At 64.6% G+C, this 18,400-nt stretch overlaps 3 protein-coding genes across 3 annotated transcripts; 2 read left to right on the top strand and 1 right to left on the bottom strand.

Annotated features, from left to right (window-relative positions):
• The first annotated feature begins 1,119 nt into the window (after positions 1-1,119).
• Positions 1,120-5,868, top strand: LOC111146060 (lipocalin 6). The gene is made up of 7 exons (XM_022501437.1): positions 1,120-1,716; positions 1,951-2,090; positions 2,265-2,273; positions 4,614-4,675; positions 5,124-5,234; positions 5,375-5,476; positions 5,700-5,868. The coding sequence occupies exons 1-7, from the start codon at positions 1,597-1,599 to the stop codon at positions 5,861-5,863; spliced, it is 708 nt and encodes a 235-aa protein (XP_022357145.1). The 5' UTR covers positions 1,120-1,596; the 3' UTR covers positions 5,864-5,868.
• Positions 5,869-6,936: 1,068 nt separating this feature from the next.
• On the top strand, positions 6,937-9,957 carry LOC111146061 (lipocalin 10). The gene is made up of 5 exons (XM_022501439.1): positions 6,937-7,060; positions 7,681-7,820; positions 8,163-8,280; positions 8,522-8,624; positions 9,689-9,957. The coding sequence occupies exons 1-5, from the start codon at positions 6,950-6,952 to the stop codon at positions 9,850-9,852; spliced, it is 636 nt and encodes a 211-aa protein (XP_022357147.1). The 5' UTR covers positions 6,937-6,949; the 3' UTR covers positions 9,853-9,957.
• LOC111146063 lies at positions 7,000-18,353 on the bottom strand. The gene is made up of 6 exons (XM_022501441.1): positions 18,292-18,353; positions 17,936-18,076; positions 14,282-14,675; positions 12,897-12,985; positions 10,025-10,935; positions 7,000-8,193 (listed from the first exon to the last, which is right to left on the bottom strand). The coding sequence occupies exons 2-5, from the start codon at positions 18,068-18,070 to the stop codon at positions 10,672-10,674; spliced, it is 882 nt and encodes a 293-aa protein (XP_022357149.1). The 5' UTR covers positions 18,071-18,076; positions 18,292-18,353; the 3' UTR covers positions 7,000-8,193; positions 10,025-10,671.
• Between the last annotated feature and the right edge of the window lie 47 nt (positions 18,354-18,400).

Raw genomic sequence — 18,400 nt, 5'->3', positions numbered from 1 at the left:
GCTACTCCTTCCACCATGAAGACACTGAGAGGTCTGTGACCCACCAGAGGCCCTCCTTGACCCTGCTGGCACCCCGACTGGAGCATTTAGCCCCCAGAATTGAGAACTAAGCATCTGCTGTTCGCAAGCCTCCCAGCGTGTGTTTTTTTGTGATGTCAGCCCAGGCGGACTGGGAGAGCCGGCCTTGTAATTTCAAGGCCGGGAGCATTTGTGGGTCTGCTTCTATTATCTCTTTCTTTGCAGCGTTTCTCTTCTTCCATCTTAGTCCCCTCAAACGTCGTGTCAGGAAACTGTACTTGGAAACACACGATGCACAGGACTGGTTTGAAGCGTGGGGGACATTTTTGTCCTTGCATTTCGTCTCCCCCCGGCAGGCATCAGGGAAGCTGGTGGTCACAGGACACCCTAATCCATGTTCGAGGTCTGAGACCCCCAGGCCCTGGGGTGGTGGAAAGTTTAGCTGCAAATTCACGCAAGGGCTGGTTTGCCCTTGCACTCACTGGCAAACTCTCCTCCCAGGAGGGGGCTGGAGCGGCGGCTTCAGAGAGGCCCGTCCTTAGAAAGGCCTAACAAGACAAAAGCTTTATCTGTTCTCCGCCCTCCGAATTCTCCGTTTCTGTGTTGATAGAACCCCTGGAAGCTAACTGGCAGAGGGGCCTGGAAATACGGTCTGCACATTCCACCACTCCCTCCAACCTCCCAGTGAAGGGTCTTCCTAGCCACCTCCCCCTGGGTTTCAGGGGCTCAGAGAGATCCTACTAAGCCCTCTGTCCTCTGCCCCCAGGTAGGGGCTCAGATGATCGGGGCTGAGAAGCCAGGCCCACACAGAGCTCCCGTGGGACCTTGGGGCACATGCAGCTCCTGAGGGGTCTGGCCAGGGTCAGGGAGCGCAGAGTGGGAGGCAGCAGGGCCAAGTCTGGCCAGAGAGTGGACAAGTTCAGACGGGTAGAGTGGAGGGGCAGAAGGAACAGGACGTTCCGGATGGGGTGTTGACTGTGGGTGGGGGCAGGAGGCCAGGCCACCAGAGCAAGAATAATGGGTGAGCCGGGAGGGGTTGTTTTTGTTGTTGTTGTTTTTTTAAGTTTTAGATTTTTTAAAAAAATTTTTAATGATTGAAAGAAAAGATCCAGTCTGTATCTCCTGGAAAAACTAGTTGTGCCTCCCCTTGGACTTGGCCTTGGCCTACTACCAGCCAGGGTTAAAGACCAGGGTCTCTGGCCTTCCCAGACCGAACGAGGGAGGGTGTTGAATCTCCAGGGAGGAGAGGAGGTGGTGTGACGGGGATTAGGGTGTTCGTTCCGGAAGCTTCCAATGGAAGGGAGCAGGGACTGGCACGGGCATGTTGACAAAGATGCTTGGTGTGCGCTTGGCACCCGTTCCCCGGGGGCGCACTCCCTATGCTCTAGCTCATCTGGGCAGGGCGCAGAGGCCACCGCAGAATAATAATGCCCCCCACCCTTGGGTGATTTACCCTCCTCGCAAGAAGAGCGGCCGGATGGTGTACTGTGGTTAGCAGGCTGCCCACAGTGACCCATTCAGAGACACATAAATGGGTTTTCAGTGGCTGGATGGACGGCACACCCCCGGCCCCGAGGCATGTGTGCTGGTGGGCGGATCTCAGGGAGGATGCCAGCTGTCCTGCTGACTGCTCTCCTGGCTTTGGTCTTAGTGCCCAGGACCCAGACAGTGTGGCTGGGGAGGCTGGACCCCCAGCAGGTAACAGCCGCCCTGCTGGGATGGCACAGGCCTGGAGGCCCGTCTGTTCTAGGGGCCCAGGCCCCTCCTGTGGGGCCATGCAGCCTTGGGGCTACCCTCCCAGTGGCAGCCCAGACTGGCACCAGCTATGGGGGGACGGGCTAACCTGAGGCAGGGGCCCTGGGTTCCCAGGTAGAGAGAGGAAGCCTCCAAGGGCTGGAGGGTCAAGCCCCTCACGTGCTCCTCCCCAACCAGCTGCTGGGGCCCTGGTATGTTCTTGCCGTGGCCTCAGGCGAGAAGGGCTTTGCGCTGGAGAAGGCCACGAAGAACATCGAGGGCGTTGTGGTGACCCTGACCTCAGAAAACCACCTGAGAATGCTGTCCTCCAGGCACCGGTGAGCGGGCTGGGCCCCCGCGTCTGGGTGGGGCTCAGGCCGGGCTGCGGGGGCCTCCGCGACGCACGAGCTGCTGCTGCACGTGGGCTCTCCGGGGACTCCGGCCACCCCTCGTTCCCACGTCTGCCTGCAGGAGATGGAGGGCCTGGGGGCCCCGGGCCAGACCCCGATTAGGAAAGGCGGGTTGTGCTGAGCCGGTGCCTGTGACACACAGTCGCATCAGGGCTTAAAGGAGCACGCGGGCCTCTCCGTCCGGCTGAGTCATTCCATTTTATCCGTCGGCCCTCGGACAGGAAATACATGTGCACGGCACCAAAGTCAGGGTCCCCAGGGCATACTGTGGGGGTGCTCCCCGCTGCCCGGCCAGCCCGTCTCCTCCCGGCGGGTAGCCCATGTCTGTGAAGTGTGGGCAGTTACACGCCCGCACACGTGTGTCATTTGCCCACACGTGCTGGGGTTGTTCCCTACCAGCCCACAGAGGCTTTGCTCTCTTTTAAAGCATTTCAGGTTTTGTTCTCTTTGGGCTTTATGAAATGTCTAAAAGCTGCAGTAAGATGAACACAGCACCAAGACTGCCGCCTTCACCCCTCTAAGCGTGCGGCTCGGGGGCGCGGAGCATACTCATGCTGCTGCGCCGCCGTCCCCTCCCTCCCTCGCCACCAGGCCGCTCCACCTCCGTCCCCACTGACCCCCACTGAGCACAGTCCCCTCCCCTGCCGGGTGTCTGTGGTGGACTCCTGCGGGGCCTCCTGGGAGTCGCTCCGTCGGGATCCGTCCCTCTGTGCCGGGCAGACCTCGCTGGGGACCACGTCCTCCTTGTCCATCCGCAGTGTGGCCGGTGTCGGGATTCCTGACTTTTCCAGGCTGAGTCATGTTCCGTCGTGTGGACGGGCCTCGTGGCTGCTTCCACCATTTGGTTCTGTCAACGGCGCTACCGCGAGCGTGGGTGTGCGAGTCTCCCTTTGAGCCTTTCCCTGGGTTCTTCTGGGTGTGCGCCCTGAAGGGGCCTCGCTGGCCGGACGGTGACCGTCCCCCACACGGACCAGGGGCTCGGCTCCTCCTTATCGCAGGGTGGCCCCACACAGGCCTTCTGCTGCTGGACAGACCGTGCTCTCCGACCGTCCGCACTTGGAAACGCCCTCTAGGGAGGGGGCCTGGGGGCCTTTGTCTCTGAGGGGTCCCCCGAAGGGTCAGTCCCTGGGGGCTGCCAGGCTCCGGGTCACACGTGTTCCCCAGCTCTTGGTCCTCCGTCATTCTCCGTCGTCGGATGGGCCCCAGGTGACCCCGGGAGCTCTTACGCGCCCCGGTGACGACGGCAGAGCCCTCCATGCTGCCGGCCGGGTGCGCTGCCTGCTCACGTGTCCCGCGCGTTTTTCTCTGAGGTGTGTTTTTCCCGGTTTGTAGGAACCTGTACGTATTATATTAGATGCTTGTCTGCAACAGAAACCGTTGCAAATATATTTTCCAGTCTGTCATTTTTCTTATAACATTGAGGAGGGTTTTTTCTTTTTTTGCCTCCAGGAAGGGTTTCTTTCCGATTCTGCGTGGGTGCGCGCCGGCTTTCTCTTGCCGCGCGGTCAGCTAGGACACTGCTCCAAGCCCCTGGCGCTTCGGGCCCCTCTGCTGCATTTGGGGTTTGACCCTGGGAAACAAGGAGGAGCACTTTGTTTTTCTCCAGACGACTACCCGATTTCTAACATCGTTTGTCGAGTTGCCCCCCGTCCTCCACTGACTCGGGCTGATGGTCACACGCTAAACTCCCATGCTCCCATTTTGCTTTATTTTTGGACTTTTAAAAAAAGATTCATGTGTTTATTCTAGAGAGGGTGAGCACGAGCAGGAGGGCCGGGCGTGGGGGCAAAGCTTCCGCGGGCTGTGCTGAGCGCGGAGCCCGCCGCGGCCTCGCGAGCGCCACATCACAACCGGAGCCGAAACCGAGAGCCGGACGCTGGATGGACGGCGCCCCCAGGTGCCCCTTTTCTTGCCGCTCGTTCCTGTGCTCGGTCTGTTGACTGTGCAGACCCCGTGTCTGCCCCGTGGCAGCCCCGCGCTCCGCTGCGTCCTTTTCTACACGGCTCCTGCCGGCTCTTCCTCCTTCCAGAAGGTCCCAGCCGCAAGCTCGTCCTGGGCAGACACCGCGGCGCCCCTGCTGGCTTCGTTCAGTTCCCGGACTGACCTCGGAGGGCCGCCGGCCATCGGGATGCTGAGCGTCTTCACCCAAAGCTGCAGCTGACCTGTGTCGGTCCGAGGCTCCCACCGCGCCCGCCGCGCGGCCCCAGCACGGGGCTCTTGGGAGGTGGAAGGAAGCGGGTTTGCACTCTGCTCTCGCACCAGCTCCTTCCCAGGCCGGGTGGGATCCGCGGGAGAACGAGGTTTCCAGGTAGCCGGGGCCGGCGGCAGCCAGGACCCCCTGTGCCGCACGCTGGCGGCCGGCCAGATCCGGGAGGTAGAGTCCTCGTCCCTCCCGGTCCTGAGTCCCGACCCGCAACCGAGGACGGACGGTGTCTCTTCCAGGCTGGAGAGGTGTGACGTGAACGTGGTAGAGCTGCTGAGACAGAAGCCCGGATGGGCGTTTGAGAACCCCTGTAAGGCAACGGCCTCTGCTGTCTCATGGGCACAGGGCGGGGGAGGGGCGCTTGGCTCCTGGGCCCTCCCCGGTGGTTTCCACGGCCTGCAGCCCGCCTGGGGTCCCCTGCCGCCTGCCCAGTGCCGTGGGGAGGGGACCGGTCTGGTCCGTCCCCAAGACTTCCACTAGGAAGCGAAAGGACTCATTTTGTCAGAGGTTTTACCCCAATCTTGAGGACAGAGGGCTCTACCTGGCATGCCCCCGCAGGGACCCCGGGCCTCCCTCTGTGGTGGTGCCCCCCGAGGGGACAGGATCCACATGAGCTGGGACAGGTACTCTTCAGCTACCCGTCCCAGAGACCCTCTGTGTGCTGGCTCAGGGACCAGGAGACAATGCTGGGGAGCTCTCAGCTTTCCGGGCGGCCTCTCGTGCGGTCTGATGCTCCCCCGGGGGCACGTGTTTTCCAGCCCTGGGCGTGTTGGACTACCGGGTGCTAGGCACCAACTTCAGGGACTACGCCATTGTGTTCACGCAGCTGGAGTTCAAGGACGAGGCCTTCAGCACCGTGGAGCTCTACAGTAAGTGCTGGAGACCAGGGGCCAGGGCTACCACTCCCACAGCTACGCTCCCAGAGGCTCATCCCAGCCCCCGCTCCCCTTCAGGAAAGATGGCTGGGGCACGGGGCTCATGTGGTGAGGGCCCCTGTCCTGCCCCGTAGGCCGGACGGACCTGGCCAGCCAGGAGGCCATGCGCCGCTTTGCCAGATGGAGCAAGGGTCTGGGCTTCCTGTCCCAGCAGCAGGCGGTGCTGCAGCAGGACCGTGAGTGTCGCCCACTGCCCACAGGCCCCTGTCCGGTCTCGGGATCCTCTGGGCCTCAGGGAGTTAGGCAGGACTGGGGTGGGAGCTTTTCATGGGGTCACCTGTTCCTGCCCAAGCCAGGCCCAGACAGGGGCAGCCCCGTCTCGGGCGAGGTTGTGGGCAGAGCGGGGCGGCCCCAGTGTGTCTTGGGTGCCCACCCTCACAGATCTTCCTGTCCCTCTAGTCACCTGTGCGCACAAGGCTTTCCAGGTAAGCTGCCTTCCCGAGCATCACCCCAGACCTACAGCCCCGAGCCTCGCTGCTGTGAGGGGCCGGGGACTGGGATGGGGGCAGACACCCCTCACAGTGAGTCTGGGGTCCCCCAGTGGTCTTCTTGGTTTCCAGTGACTGCGGCAACCTGCAGGGGGGACAGTGCCTGCTGAGTCATGTGAGGCTGGCCAGGCGCTGGCCTCCTGGCTCGGCTGCCTGGGAGCTCGGCATGGGGCGGCGCGCTCGCAGGACTCAGGCTGCAGTTCCAAATAAAGCGATTCCACAGGCGCCTACAGATGCGTCTCACCTGTGTGCCGGGGGCGAACAGAAATGCCAGACGGGGCACTGCCCTGTTGGGGCTCCCGTCGGTGCAGGGGGCAGAGGCTGGGTGCGGTGGGCTCGCCAAGGGCTGGACCACGCAGCACAGAGCCAGCTCTGGAGGAGGGGACACACGGACCCAGGTCTTGGCTCCGGAGTGGGGGCTGGGCTGGGGGCAGCGGCTCCTCAAGCAGAGGTCACCAGGATCCCCAGCTGGTGGGAGGACCGTCCGAGTTAGAGCAGACCCTGGGGGTGGGCATGGGGGCCACCAGGCTGCACGGCTGGGGTGCCACGGCGTCCAGGGCACAAGAGCGCGGCTTTCCCGGTCTGGGGCTCAGGGGCCAGGGCAGGGCCAGGATTCCAGAGGCTGTCGGTCCTCCCGTGGTCTGCTGGGGCCGTGCCTGACATGGTGGCCAGAGCACGGGCCATCGGCGGAGGCGGGGCTGGGGGCTGGCCATTGCTCTCGGAGAGGGGCAGGGCCGCGGGGTCGGGGCTAGGCAGGTGCACACACGTCCAGCAGCCTTGTCCGTCAGCACCTGCCTGGGCAGAGAGCCCTGGGGCTGCTGGCGCAATCTGAGCCCCGTCCGCACGGGGCTCCTGTTTCTCACATGCAAGTAACCCTAGGCAGTGACTCATGGGCACGCCTCCGGGCTGTTCACCTCTAATCTGGGGAGGCTGGGATGCAAGGCCCAGGGCCTCCCGTGGGAACAAGATGGCCTTCAAATTCAGGCAGACCTGCCGCGCCGAGCACCTGGGCTGGCCGTCTGGGTCCCAGAGCCCTTCTCCCTCCCACTGGCCCACCTGAGGCTGGCTCAAGGCTCCTGGCTGGCTGGACGGCCGCGGCAGGGTCCGGTGGGCGGGGAGATTTAAACCCAGTGCTGTGGTGGCTGAGGGAGGAGGGTGACAATGGGACCCGGGAGGCTGATGTGCGTGCTGGTCTTGGCGCTTGTGCTGGCTCTGGGGTCCCGGCCGCAGGAACAGCTACCCAGGGAGTCCCAGAACCTCAACTGGAACAGGGTGAGCCACACGCGCCTGCCGTGCCCAAGCCAGACCGCCGGGCCGACGGGGCCAGGGATGCAGCGTGTGACGGGATGATCACTCCCTGAAACTCAGCAGTGGCCCGAGGCAGGTGGGAGTTCCAGGCCCCGGCCTCTCTGTAGGAGCTCACAACCCCGCAGGAGGGGGGAGGGAAGGGCCCCAGGCAGGGGCAGCCTCAGGGCACCGGAGATGCCAGGGGCCAGAGGCAGAATGAGCAGAGCATGTTCCAGAATAAAAAGATGGTGGGTGGGTGGAAGGTTCTAGTGGGGGTGGACAGGGACACCGGCTGCCCGGGAACGTGGGTTTGTGGCAGGAAGTCCGGCGGATGGGACTGAGGGCCAAGCTGGAAGGAAGGGGAGGCCTTGCACAGGAGGTAGTTTCAGCATACGGCACCCATGGCCCAGCCCTTGGGGCTCCGGCCAGCCTGGCACCTGCCCACCAGGGCCCAGGGTGGGCAGCCGGGGTCTGGCACACAGGCTGTGCCTGCCTGGGGGTGTGGGACCCGGGCTGGGCCTCGGGCCAGTGTCAGGGTCTGCTGGGTTCCTGGGGGCCTGGCTGGGAGCCTGGCACGGGCAGCTTCCCCAGCACGCTCTCCACAGTTTTCAGGGTTCTGGTACATTCTGGCTGTCGCCTCTGAGGGCCACGGATTCTTGCCGGGCAGAGACAGGAGGAAGCTGGGGGCGTCCGTGGTAAAGGTACACACCACAGGCCAGCTGAAGGTGGTCCTGGCCTTCAGCCGGTGAGCGGACCAAGGCGGGGGCCCGGCACACTCTTCCCGGAGCCCTGGCCACAAACAGCCCAGGGCATTTCCCCTGTCCATGGGGGAAAGGGAGCTGGTGAGGGGTGGTGAGCCAGACCCACCGTCATCTGGAAATCTAACAGACTGTCTCTGTGGCCCCAAACCCCTTCCTGCCCCTCAAATTCAAGGACTGCTTTTGGGAGATGCCACCAGGTGTGTGGGGACGTTCCACAGACCGTGGGTGTTTGGTGTGTTCCGCTTAAGCTGTGGGACTGGCCTTGGTCCCGACTGGAAAATCCCAGAAATGCAGAGCCAACAAAGGGTTCCCACTTGCCCCCGTAGGTCACAGGGGTGCCGGTCACACACGTTAATTCTGCGGAAAGATAGGAAAAAGGCGACGTTCAGGAATACTTGTGCGTATGGCGGCCAGGGGCCCAGAGAGAAAGACCTGGGGGTGGGCGTGTCCCTGGCCTCAGGGCCACAGAGCCGGAGATGCTCTGTCCCAAGGCTGGGTGCGTGGGAGGGACAGCGGCCCACGGGGTGTCCGGCAAGCCACGGTCCCAGAGCCCACAAGCATGTGAGAGCCTGCAGCCTGGGCCTAGATGGTGGTTGGGTGTCGGGGGCACTCCTGGCCCTTTCCAGACGCCCCTGCTGGGCAGGGTGACCCCGTGGACCCACACTTGTCTCCCGGTCCAGTGAAGGGGGTGGAGGGCTTCCACGTGCTGTCCACCGACTACAGCTATGGCGTGGTCTACATGCGCCTGGGCCGGGCTGGCCGGACCTCCAGGACCCTGCTGCTCTTCAGTGAGTCCGGCGGGCGCCTCTGGGGAGGGGGCGCGTGGGGCAGGTGAGGTGGGGGTGGGGGGCGACAAGCCCAGAGGGGAAGGCGTGGCCAGGGGAGGCCCCGCCTCAGCGTGGGCTCCGCCGCAGAGCGCCACGACCCCGGTGCCCACGATGGACGCTGATTCTCACGGCTCAGCGGGCCAACCTCACGGGTTCTGGGGGGGGCGCCCCTTCCTGGTCTGCCCACGGCCGCCTTCTCCCCGTGTCACGTGTTGGGGGTGCTCTGGCGTTGTCCTCTCCCTACACGGATGCTGATCCCAGCGTGAGCACCCCCCAACCCCAGCACCTCCCCCTCGCTCTGGGGTGTCTGAATGTGGGAGGACACGGACACGCAGTCCACGTCGCCCGTCACGGCCCTTGCACAGCAGGCCGGCAGGAGGCGGGAAGTAGGAGCACAGGCTTGGGCCACACAGAACAAGCCAGTGGCCAGGTGGGCGGGCCGAGCGCAGGCCGGATGTGGGGACCACGTGAACAGGTCTCTGATGTGGCTGTTGCAGAGCTGGGTGGGGGACCCCAGTGCAGAGGGTGAGAGACCAGCAGTGGGACTCACCATCCATGTGGAGGCAGGGCCCCCCGCTCCCCGGGCTGAGGGCAGGATTGGGGGAAGAGGGCCAGGGCTGAAGGGACGGGGGACAGGAGCTTCTGTCCAGGGAGGGGGTGGGGAAAGGAGGCACAAACCCACTCTGGGCACCGAGGCCCATGGGACGTCCATCAGAGAGGGCGGGGGGTCCTGTGGAGTCTCCATGGGAGGTGCGGCCAGGGGCAGGGGTGCGGCTGGAGGGGCTGTGTGAGCAGAGAGGGCTCCCCACGTGGTCCTTTGTGGTGCCCGCTTCCAGGCCGTGCTGGGGACACCCGCCTGCGTTGGAGCACGGGGGGAACAGAGGACACCCCCGGCCCCCCGCCATCTCCCTCAGCAGCACCTGTCCTGCCAGCTTGGCGGGCACTGCGGTGGCCCCGGGCTGGGGTGTGGCCCCAGACGGCCGGACCTGGGGACACTGATCTGCTGATTCTGCTTCTAACCACAGGCAGACAAAACACGTCCAGCTTCCCGAGCATGAGAAAATTCATAGACATATGTGAGATTTTGGAGGTCGCCCACAGTGTGACTGTCCTCCCGAAAGATGGTAACAGACACCACGGGTCCTTCTGTCTGGGTCAACCCCACGCCCGGCCCCTATCCATCCCGTAAAGCTGACTTGTGGGGCATGGACAGAGGGAGGGGGACAGGGCCATCTTTCCCAAGATCTGCAGCTGGCTGGGAAGGTGCACCCTGGGTAGGGCCCACCCCCCCACCTCCCCACCCCCGCACCCCCCCACCCCCTCACCCTCCCACCGTCACCGGTCCCTCAGCAGCACCAGACCTGCCCTGCCCACAGGCCTGAACAGGTGGCACCGGGCCTGCCGTCTGGTCGAGCGCTGGAGGACCCGCGATGCCTGGCCTGGCCGCCTGTAGTGCCCAGGCCAGCACAGGGGGACACTGGGAGGGCCAAAGAACACTGTGGGCCAACGGGCTCCCGCAGACCCGTGCCCACTCAGGCCTCCTCTCCCTCCCGCAGACGCCTGTGCACACCATCCTGCCCTGAGAGCCGGCCATCCCCTCGCTGCTTCCCTTAGGGCTCTGCCTGCGGGCCCCCCAGACGCCAGGAGCGCTGGCCAAGACGTGCTGAGACATGTTTGATGACCTTGGGTCACTGATGGGGTGACGGCTGGGGCCGTGGCTGTAGCCCAGGAGGGATCCTTTAGGATCACGGAGGGATGGGGTAGGAGGTCAGGTGCTGACCGGGTCGGGAGAGGCCCAGCCAGGCCTACTCTGCTCATGGCCTCCCGATTCCCCGGCGGAATGAGGCTGTCCCTTACCTGCTGGGAAATAGACCAGGGCTGGTCCAGCGTCATCCCTGCCGTGTTCCTTCTCCGCAGTGCGTCCGCTACCATCCCGGGGTCCCTGACGGCCCGCGCTTTCTCAGAAAGTTCACTTACCCACACGCCATTTCGAAGCACCTGGGACTCGTCAGGCACGTGCTGGCGGCTGGAGAGGCCTATAGGCAAATGCAGCTTCGGGGATCTGGCGAGGCCACTGAGACAGGCTCGCGGCAGGGCTGCCGGGCGCACACACCAGCGCGACTCGGAGAAACGTGTCTGCAGACCAGTGCGAAACAGCAGCAGGTCTGACTCGTGCCAGGCGGGGCAGGACGGTCAGGGAGGCCTTCTCGGAGGAAGGGACTTTCGGAAGAGGGGTGAAGGACAGAGGTAGTTCGGTGAGTTGGGTGGGCATCTGTGGAAGAGGAAACCATGTTTGAAGAACCCCAGGGTAGTGGGAGCAGAGGGAAGGGCAAGGGGGGGGACATGCAGGCTGAGGCGGGGGTTTCCATCACAGGAGAGGGAACACGGGACAGGCTTGGGGGCTGCGTCTGGGGTCCGGGACCCCTAAATGGAGATGCCCTGTGGGAGGCTGGAATTCAGAGGACAGAGATGCGGGGGCTGGACATGTGGGGTCACCAGTACATCGTGGGTGATGGCGTCGACGGGCGCAGTGAGGGTCGCCCAAGGAGAGCGTGGTGGGATGGCTCCATCAGCCAGGGCCACGGAGCGACCACCACAGGATCTCGGGGCTGGGAGCCGCACAGATGCACTTATCTTTCCCGTCTGGGGTCAGTGTGGGGCCAGCCGGGGCAGGCCTGCGCGGCTGGGCGGTGTGGGGGTCTCGGCAGATCGCTCTGGTGTCTGGGGCTTGGCGGGATGTGACTGGTTCGGCTCGGCTCTGCTGCCTTTGCACCCCTCCCACCGGGAGTGGCCACGTCCTGCTCGTGTCACGGTCACGCCGAGACCACAGCCGTCGAGGCCACAGCAGACGGGGGAAGAAGGGCAGGGCACGGGTCTGGCATTTTTGCTCCAGCGGCTGAGTGAAGCCTGTCGCGGCCGCAGACTCAAAGTCCAGCCGGGGCCATGAGGCACACGTTCCAGGCCGCGGGCACAGGCACGGGAAGATGCGGCCCGCTCAGGCCCCAGACCTGGCCTGCGGCAGCATCGCACTCAGCCCCAGGTGTCCTCACCCTGTCCTCCAGCCCAGAGCCCCCATCACCTCTAGTGGGGGGCAGCAGGATCGAATCCTGGGTCTGGTGACCTGCAGAGGCCCCCCTAGACCACACAGCATGAGGCCAGAGTGGATCGCCGCCCCAGCCTCCGTGGGGGAAGAGACAGTGAGGCCGCAGTGACATGGGTGGTAGAGGTGGCCTGGAAAGGCCACACTGGCGGCAGCCCAGGGCTCTGGCTGGGGCAACACGCGGGCCTCGTCCCTCCAGGACGTGAGTGGCTCCCGCTCCATTGTCCTCCAGCGCGGCTCTCTGCCTGTCGCTCTGTCTCTCTGACTGTCTCTCTGCCTGTCTGTCTCTCTGCCTGTCTCTCTGTCTCTCTGCCTGTCTGACTGTCTCTCTGGCTGTCTCTCTGCCTGTCTCTCTGACTGTCTCTCTGTCGCTCTGCCTGTCTCTGTCTCTCTGCCTGTCTCTCTGCCTGTCTCTCTGTCGCTCTGCCTGTCTCTCTCTCTGTCTGACTGTCTCTCTGCCTGTCTCTCTGCCTGTCTCTCTGACTGTCGCTCTGCCTGCTGCTCACTTTCCACACCTTGGCTGTCTGCTGCGGGGAGGTGCCGGGCAGGCCTGTCTGCGCAGAGCACGCCGGGGCCCGCAGAGCTCGGCGCCTTCTGGGCAACCCTGCTGTCAACACAGCTCTCTGGGACACTGCGGGTTTCTGTGCAGGCCCCCGTCATCCTCCTCCACAGTTCCAGAAGGCCTCAGCCTCTTTCTACTTATTTCCTTACTAGAACATGGAGGATACCAGCCCCCTGAGGGACAGGGTCTCCACACATCCCAGATGCCCTTTTGTACAGCTTAGGAACTGACTGTGCACACCGAATTTCTCCCAGAGTCCTGACAAAGACAGGACCCGAGCTCAGTGCTTGTAGGAACAGACCTGACCTATCTCACAGTCCGTGCACCAGACCCCAGCCTGCAGGGAGGGCCTCCTGGCTGTCTGTGCTGTGGGACACACAGGCCTCCCAGGCACCTGCTCACCATCCGAGAGCCAGAATCCAGACTCAGCTTGGCGGGGAGCCCCTGCCTCCTGGTCCCCCAGAGGCCAGGGCTCTGTCCCCGCTCAAGCCCGACTAGGGCAGGCTCCGTCTCCAGGACCGTTTTCGGGTGTTGGCGGGAAGTGGTTCAGAATGGGGGTGGCAGGACTTGCCTCCCGGTCATCCTGGACCCTCGGTAGGATTCTCTGGACTGGGGCCTCCCAGGGTGGCTCAACCATATGGACTTGCATCTCCAAAAGCCCTGGATCAAAGAGAGACAAAAGGACAGACAGAGAACAGAGACCCAGAGACACACACAGAGAAGGAACCCGTGAGAGGGAACCAGGAAAAGTCCCAGACTTCCCTCCATCGGCTTGGAAATGACATCCCATCGTTTTGCCCCATTCTCTTCCTGAGAGCGCAGTCACACGGGCCATCCAGCCTGGGGGGAGGGACTCCACAGGAATGTGTGCGCAGGACTCGGGAATGCTCGGGAACCACTGTGGGGACAGCCCAGCCCATGGGCGCACGTGAGGCCCTGGGACTGGGGCCTACAGCTAATGGAACCCCTGGAAGTCTGTGTCTCCAGGGGACAAAGTCAGAAAGTAAATTGCAGCCTTCCCCATTGGGGCCGGGACACGGGCAGCAGGGGAGTGGCTTTGCCTGGACCCCAGAGCAGACCCGGGCCCCTCTGAGCTGTGTTGCACGCCCCGCCCAGCTCCCGCTCCCCTTCGCATTGCCAAGTGTGTGCACCGGCCTCCTGTGATAGCAGGGACGGAACGTCTGTGGAGTCCTTCCCCGGATGGCATCCTGAGAAGTAGAAGCCAGAACACCCTGCTGTGCAGATGGAGAGCCTGGGGAGACCCTGAGAGGCACAGGGTCTGTCTGGGGTCACAGTCTCGGGTAGAAGCAGGAACCTGGACCAAACCCAACTCTGTCCTCAAAGCCAGGACAATGGTTGCACCCTGGGCTGGCGGGGCTGTGGGTGGGCTCTGTGGGTGTCACTGTATGGACAGGGCATGGGGTGGAGGGTGAGCACCGAGCAGCTGGGGGAGGGGGTCCCCGGGGGCTCTGCTGGGAGGAGGAAGTCAGGGAAGAGGTCCCCAGGATGATGACCTCACTTCCCTGGCCACAGAGCCCAACAGAATTGGAACCCGCGTCACCAGGCACCCACATTCCAGGGACGCCCCCCGCCCAGCTCATTGCCTTGGACGTCGTCCAACCAACAACACGTTCTCGTGCTGCATCCCCGACGCGGAACGCTGGAGGCAGAGGACTGCGCGCCCGCAAACACTTCCCCTCGCTGGGGAGTCGTGTCAGGGCTGCCCGACGCCTCTGGCCATTCGGCCGAAAGCAGAGAGAGGTGACACCGGGAGGCCAGAGCCGGCCACCCAGCCCTACACGCTCTCATCGACGGGCGCAGCCCCGGGTCCCCTAACCCCTGTGTGTGTGTGCGCGAGTGTGCCAGTGTGTGTGTGTGCGCGAGTGTGTGTGTGTGTGCGCGCGTGTGTGAGTGTGGGTGTGGGTGTGCATGCATGTGGATGGAAGGGGGACTCACGTGGGGTGGGGCCTTCCTGAGCAGGAGCAGGTGGATGAGGGGTCAGATGCCCGGTGAGCAGGTCCCATTCAAGGTCAAGGCTGGCTGGGTGGGACGGGGTGTGGGGGATGCGAGCTCCTGGCCAGGGTTGATCCCGAGAGCCCTGCAGGTGTGGGTCCCGGTCCCGGGTGCAGGGCTGTGCACACACAGGTCTGTGTCTGATGTGGGAGCAGCAGGGGAACTGGGCAAGAGGACAGTGGGGTCGGCCGGGCGGGGCTGTGATGCGTCCGGGCTGGCGACCGGTCCCTGTCTTTGCAGAAGGCCACGGATGAGGAGAAGAGGCAGGCGGACATGACCTCCTCTCTGACCCAGGAGTCCGCAGTCCCAGGAAAGGCTTCCAAAGCTCCCAGGCCACCTGCGGAAGCCCAGCGCGAGGGTGAGAAGGCCGGGGCTGGGTGCCTGGGGGTGTGTGGGGATGGGTCGGTGCTGGGCCGCACAGGGACGAGCCCCACAGGCTGGTGTGGGGCCAGGAGCAGGCACTGGGCTCAGAGCACCCAGCACTTGGGGCGCGTCCCGCTGAGCCTTCCTTCCCGGCTGCGGCTTCTCTGGGAGGCCCCGGGCTGGGTCCCGTCTGCGCCAAGGCACACGCAGAGGCAGGCACATGGGTGACCTTCTCTCCTCTCACAGCTGCTCCATCCAAGGAGCTCGGGCCGGCCCTGGCATCAGCAGGAGCTGGGCATTGGGGGACGGTGCCTGCCACCACCTCAGCCGGGGACCAGCAGGGGACCAGGAACCGGGCCCGGAGAGCCTACGCTGCCCAGGAAGAACTGGTGCCTGCTCCCGCCCCAGGCCCTGCCCCTGCTCCAGCTCCTCTCCGGATCCTGCCCCTGCCCCTGCCTGGGCCCCTGTCCCTGTCCCAGACCCTGCCCCTCCCTCTGCCCCTGCCCCTTCCCTTCCCCCTGCCCCGTCCAAGACCGATGCACCTTCCCCTGCGCCTGCCAGGGCCCTTGCCGCTTGCCCTGCCCCTGCCTCTGCCCCTGTTCCTGCCCCACACTCAGCCCCTGTCAATGCCCCTGCCCCTGCCCCAGCTCCTGCCCCTTCCTCTGCCCCTGCCAGTACCCCTACCCCTGCCCCTGCCTGTGCCCCTGTTCCTGCCCCTTCCCCAACCCCTGCCAAGACCACTGCCCCTTCCCCTGCCCCTGCCCTTGTTCCTGCCCCAGACCCAGTCCCTACCCTGGATCCTGCCCCTGCCTGTGCCGTTGCCTCTGCCCCTATTCCTGCCCCAGACCCAGTCCCTCCCCCCGCTCCTGCCCCTGCTCCTGCCTCTTCCTCAGCCCCTTCCCCTGCCCCTCCAAGGACCAATGGCCCTTCCCTTGCCCCTACCAGGGCCACTATGTCTTCGCCTGTCCCTCCCTGGGCCCCCGTTCCTGCCCCAGACCCAGGTCCTGTCCCTGCTCCTGCCCCTTCTCCTGTTCCTGCCTGGGTCCCTCTTCCTGCTCCAGACCCAGCCCCTGCCCCTTCCCCAGCCTCTGCAAGGACCGCTGCCCCTCCCTTGGCCCCTCGCAGGGCCACTGGCTCTTCCCCTGCCTCTGCCTGGGCCCCTGTTCCCGCCCCACACCCAGCTCCTGCCTCTTGCTCCTGCCCTTTCCCTTGCCCCTGCCTGCACTCCTGTTCCCAGCCCTGACCCAGCTCCAGCCCTGCATCCTGCACCGGCCGCTCCTGCTGACCCTGTCCCTCCCCTGGCTCCCGCTCCTGCCCCTGTCCCCGCTCCTGCATCTGGCCGTGCCCCTGGTCCGGCCCCTGCCCCCACACCTGCTCCTGCGGGGCTCCCAGAGCCCCCTCCGCAGCCCCCCGCTCTGCGGGGAGAGCTCCCTGGACGGTTCCCCTCAGTCCCATGCCCCGACCCCGACGCCCGGCCACCAGTTTCATCCCCTCCCCCGTGTTCTTTCCCTCCAGTACAGTGTCACTGCCGTCGCTTTCCACGTCCTCTACGCTCTCTGTTATCTCCTTTAAGTAAAATGCATCCTTTTCCGTGCATCTCCTGCTGAGCACTCAGTCCATCCCCGGCGCCCTCCCCCCGCAGCCCAGGACATCGCTGGGGAACATCTCCTTCCCCAAAGGGGACCCTGAGCCCAAGCCCTCCCTGCCCATGACTCCCCCAGCCCGGCCCCTCGCCACGCCTCAGCTGCTTTCTCTCCCACTTCCTTCACCTGTTCTGGTCGTTTCTGGGAGGGGAATCACCCAGGAGGTGCCCTGGTGTCTGCCCACCTCTTTCCAAAGGGGACTGGGTGTTGTCCTGGGTGTCTTGGACATAGAACTTCCCTTCTGACATACCAAAACCCCGGATGGATTCCAGAGGAGACGGGATCATGGAGGCCCCTTGAGTGGATAGGGGCCCAATGTCGGGGCCGAGACCCCTGCTCCCGCTGGGACACCACAGCCTGACCCCAGACGCCACACGGCAGCTTCCTCCCGGGGCCCGCACACACACCAGGGCAAGGCAGAGAGCGGGAAGACACACCACACGCGGGCAACACAGCACTCACAACCCAAGGCCAGAGAAAGCTTTCCCCGGCCTCTGGTCCCAACCAGGCTCCAAGTCACCGGGTCCCACAATGACACAGACTGAAAGCATGCAAGTTGGGGGGCGGCGGATAGGCACGCGGGGGCATGTGTCAGCGATGCGGGAGCTCCCGGGGGAGGCCTGGGCCACCCTCAAGACTGGTGTGCTGTGCTGTGCGAGGCCTGTGCGCTCGCTCGGAGGTCCCGAGGCATCTCCCGTGCAGGGCCCTGTACCTCCCTGCGCTGGGTGTCCTCGGACCGGCCAAGGAAACCCTCTGGAGGCAGCGCGGGTCCCCCTCAGACCGGCAGGTGTCTGGCCTGGGGACCAGCAGCCCTGGGGAGAACGGGAGGACACGGAGGTCCGGTGCAGGTCCCCCGGGGAGAAGGGGGATGGGCACCCCTGTCTGGGACAACAGTGGGCAGCACCCATCCCAGGCCGCAGGGGCACCCAGCACCTAGCAGTGCTCGACCTGGGACTCAGCCCGGAATCTCTGGCACCGTTTTTCATGCCAGAAGGGAGAGAGCAGGGAGAGACAGTGGGGACAGCTGGGAATGGAACAGCGTTCATGCCCAAGGAGATGGACGCCATCCTTGGTCCCAGTCCTCAGGAGAGCATGTCCTGGAGCCCCTGTCCCAGTGTCGTCCTGGGCACGGGATGCGGGAAGCCCCTCCTGAGATGCCCTCCTGCCCCCTTGTTCCTGGGAACATTCAGAATGGTTGGAGGAGGAGGTGGACAGGATCCAGGATGACAGAGGGCCCAGGAGAAGGAAGGGCAGGACGGGGAGGACAGATGCATGTGCCCTGAGCCACCATCCAGGGTCTGGGCTGGGACGCCTTCGTACCTCCCTCCAACCAAGGACTCCTGATGGTTGGACCGCACTTCTGTGCTTTCACGGCCTCCCTCCCAAATTCCTTCCCTCCCTCCCTCCTTCCCTCCCTCCCTCTATACCTTCCTCTTCTTTCCCTCCCTCCTTTCCTCCCTCTCCCCCAGCCTGACTCCCTCCCCTCCTCCCTCATCCAGCAGAGGATCTGGGCCCCCAGCTGGGAACTGAGCACTGTGGCTTCATCTGGGAGCACCCCCAACCACGTGGTCCCTGTCCCCATGGCACTCACGGTCACTGTGGGAGCCGACGGGGGACAGTCCTCAGGATGAGCAGCGGGATGGGCACCAGGAATCTGCTCCGGAACACGGAGGCCGGCTGCACCAAGAATGGAGAGAACGATGCTTCGCACTGCCTCGAGACACATCGAGTCCTGCAAAGGGAGGCAAAGTCAGGATAGCCTCGACCCGACGCCCTGGGAGTCCTCCTGGCCCACCGGCCCTGGTTCCTCGATGCAACAAAGAGTGCCTCAGGTAGTGTGGACTGGGGGTTTGGGACACAACTGTTCGGCCCCAGGACAGCATCGCAGCCAACATCCCCAGGGCCTCTGAGTTCTCCCAAGGGCCTCGGAGGTCCTCTGAGCCTTACATCGTCCTCCTTGGGAAGCTCTGTCCTGTTGTCTTCCTTGTCTCCTGCCTCTTCTGGGATCCTTCAGCGGTCTCCCCCGCCACGGCCTCCCTCGCCAGGACTCCCCGTG

The sequence above is a fragment of the Enhydra lutris genome, unplaced genomic scaffold (genome assembly GCF_002288905.1).
Source record: "Enhydra lutris kenyoni isolate GAN:26980312 unplaced genomic scaffold, ASM228890v2 scaffoldscaffold13, whole genome shotgun sequence".
In the NCBI taxonomy this organism is placed as follows: Eukaryota; Metazoa; Chordata; class Mammalia; order Carnivora; family Mustelidae; genus Enhydra; species Enhydra lutris.
Note: the sequence above shows the minus strand (reverse complement) of the source record. Positions and strands in the feature narration are given on the sequence as shown.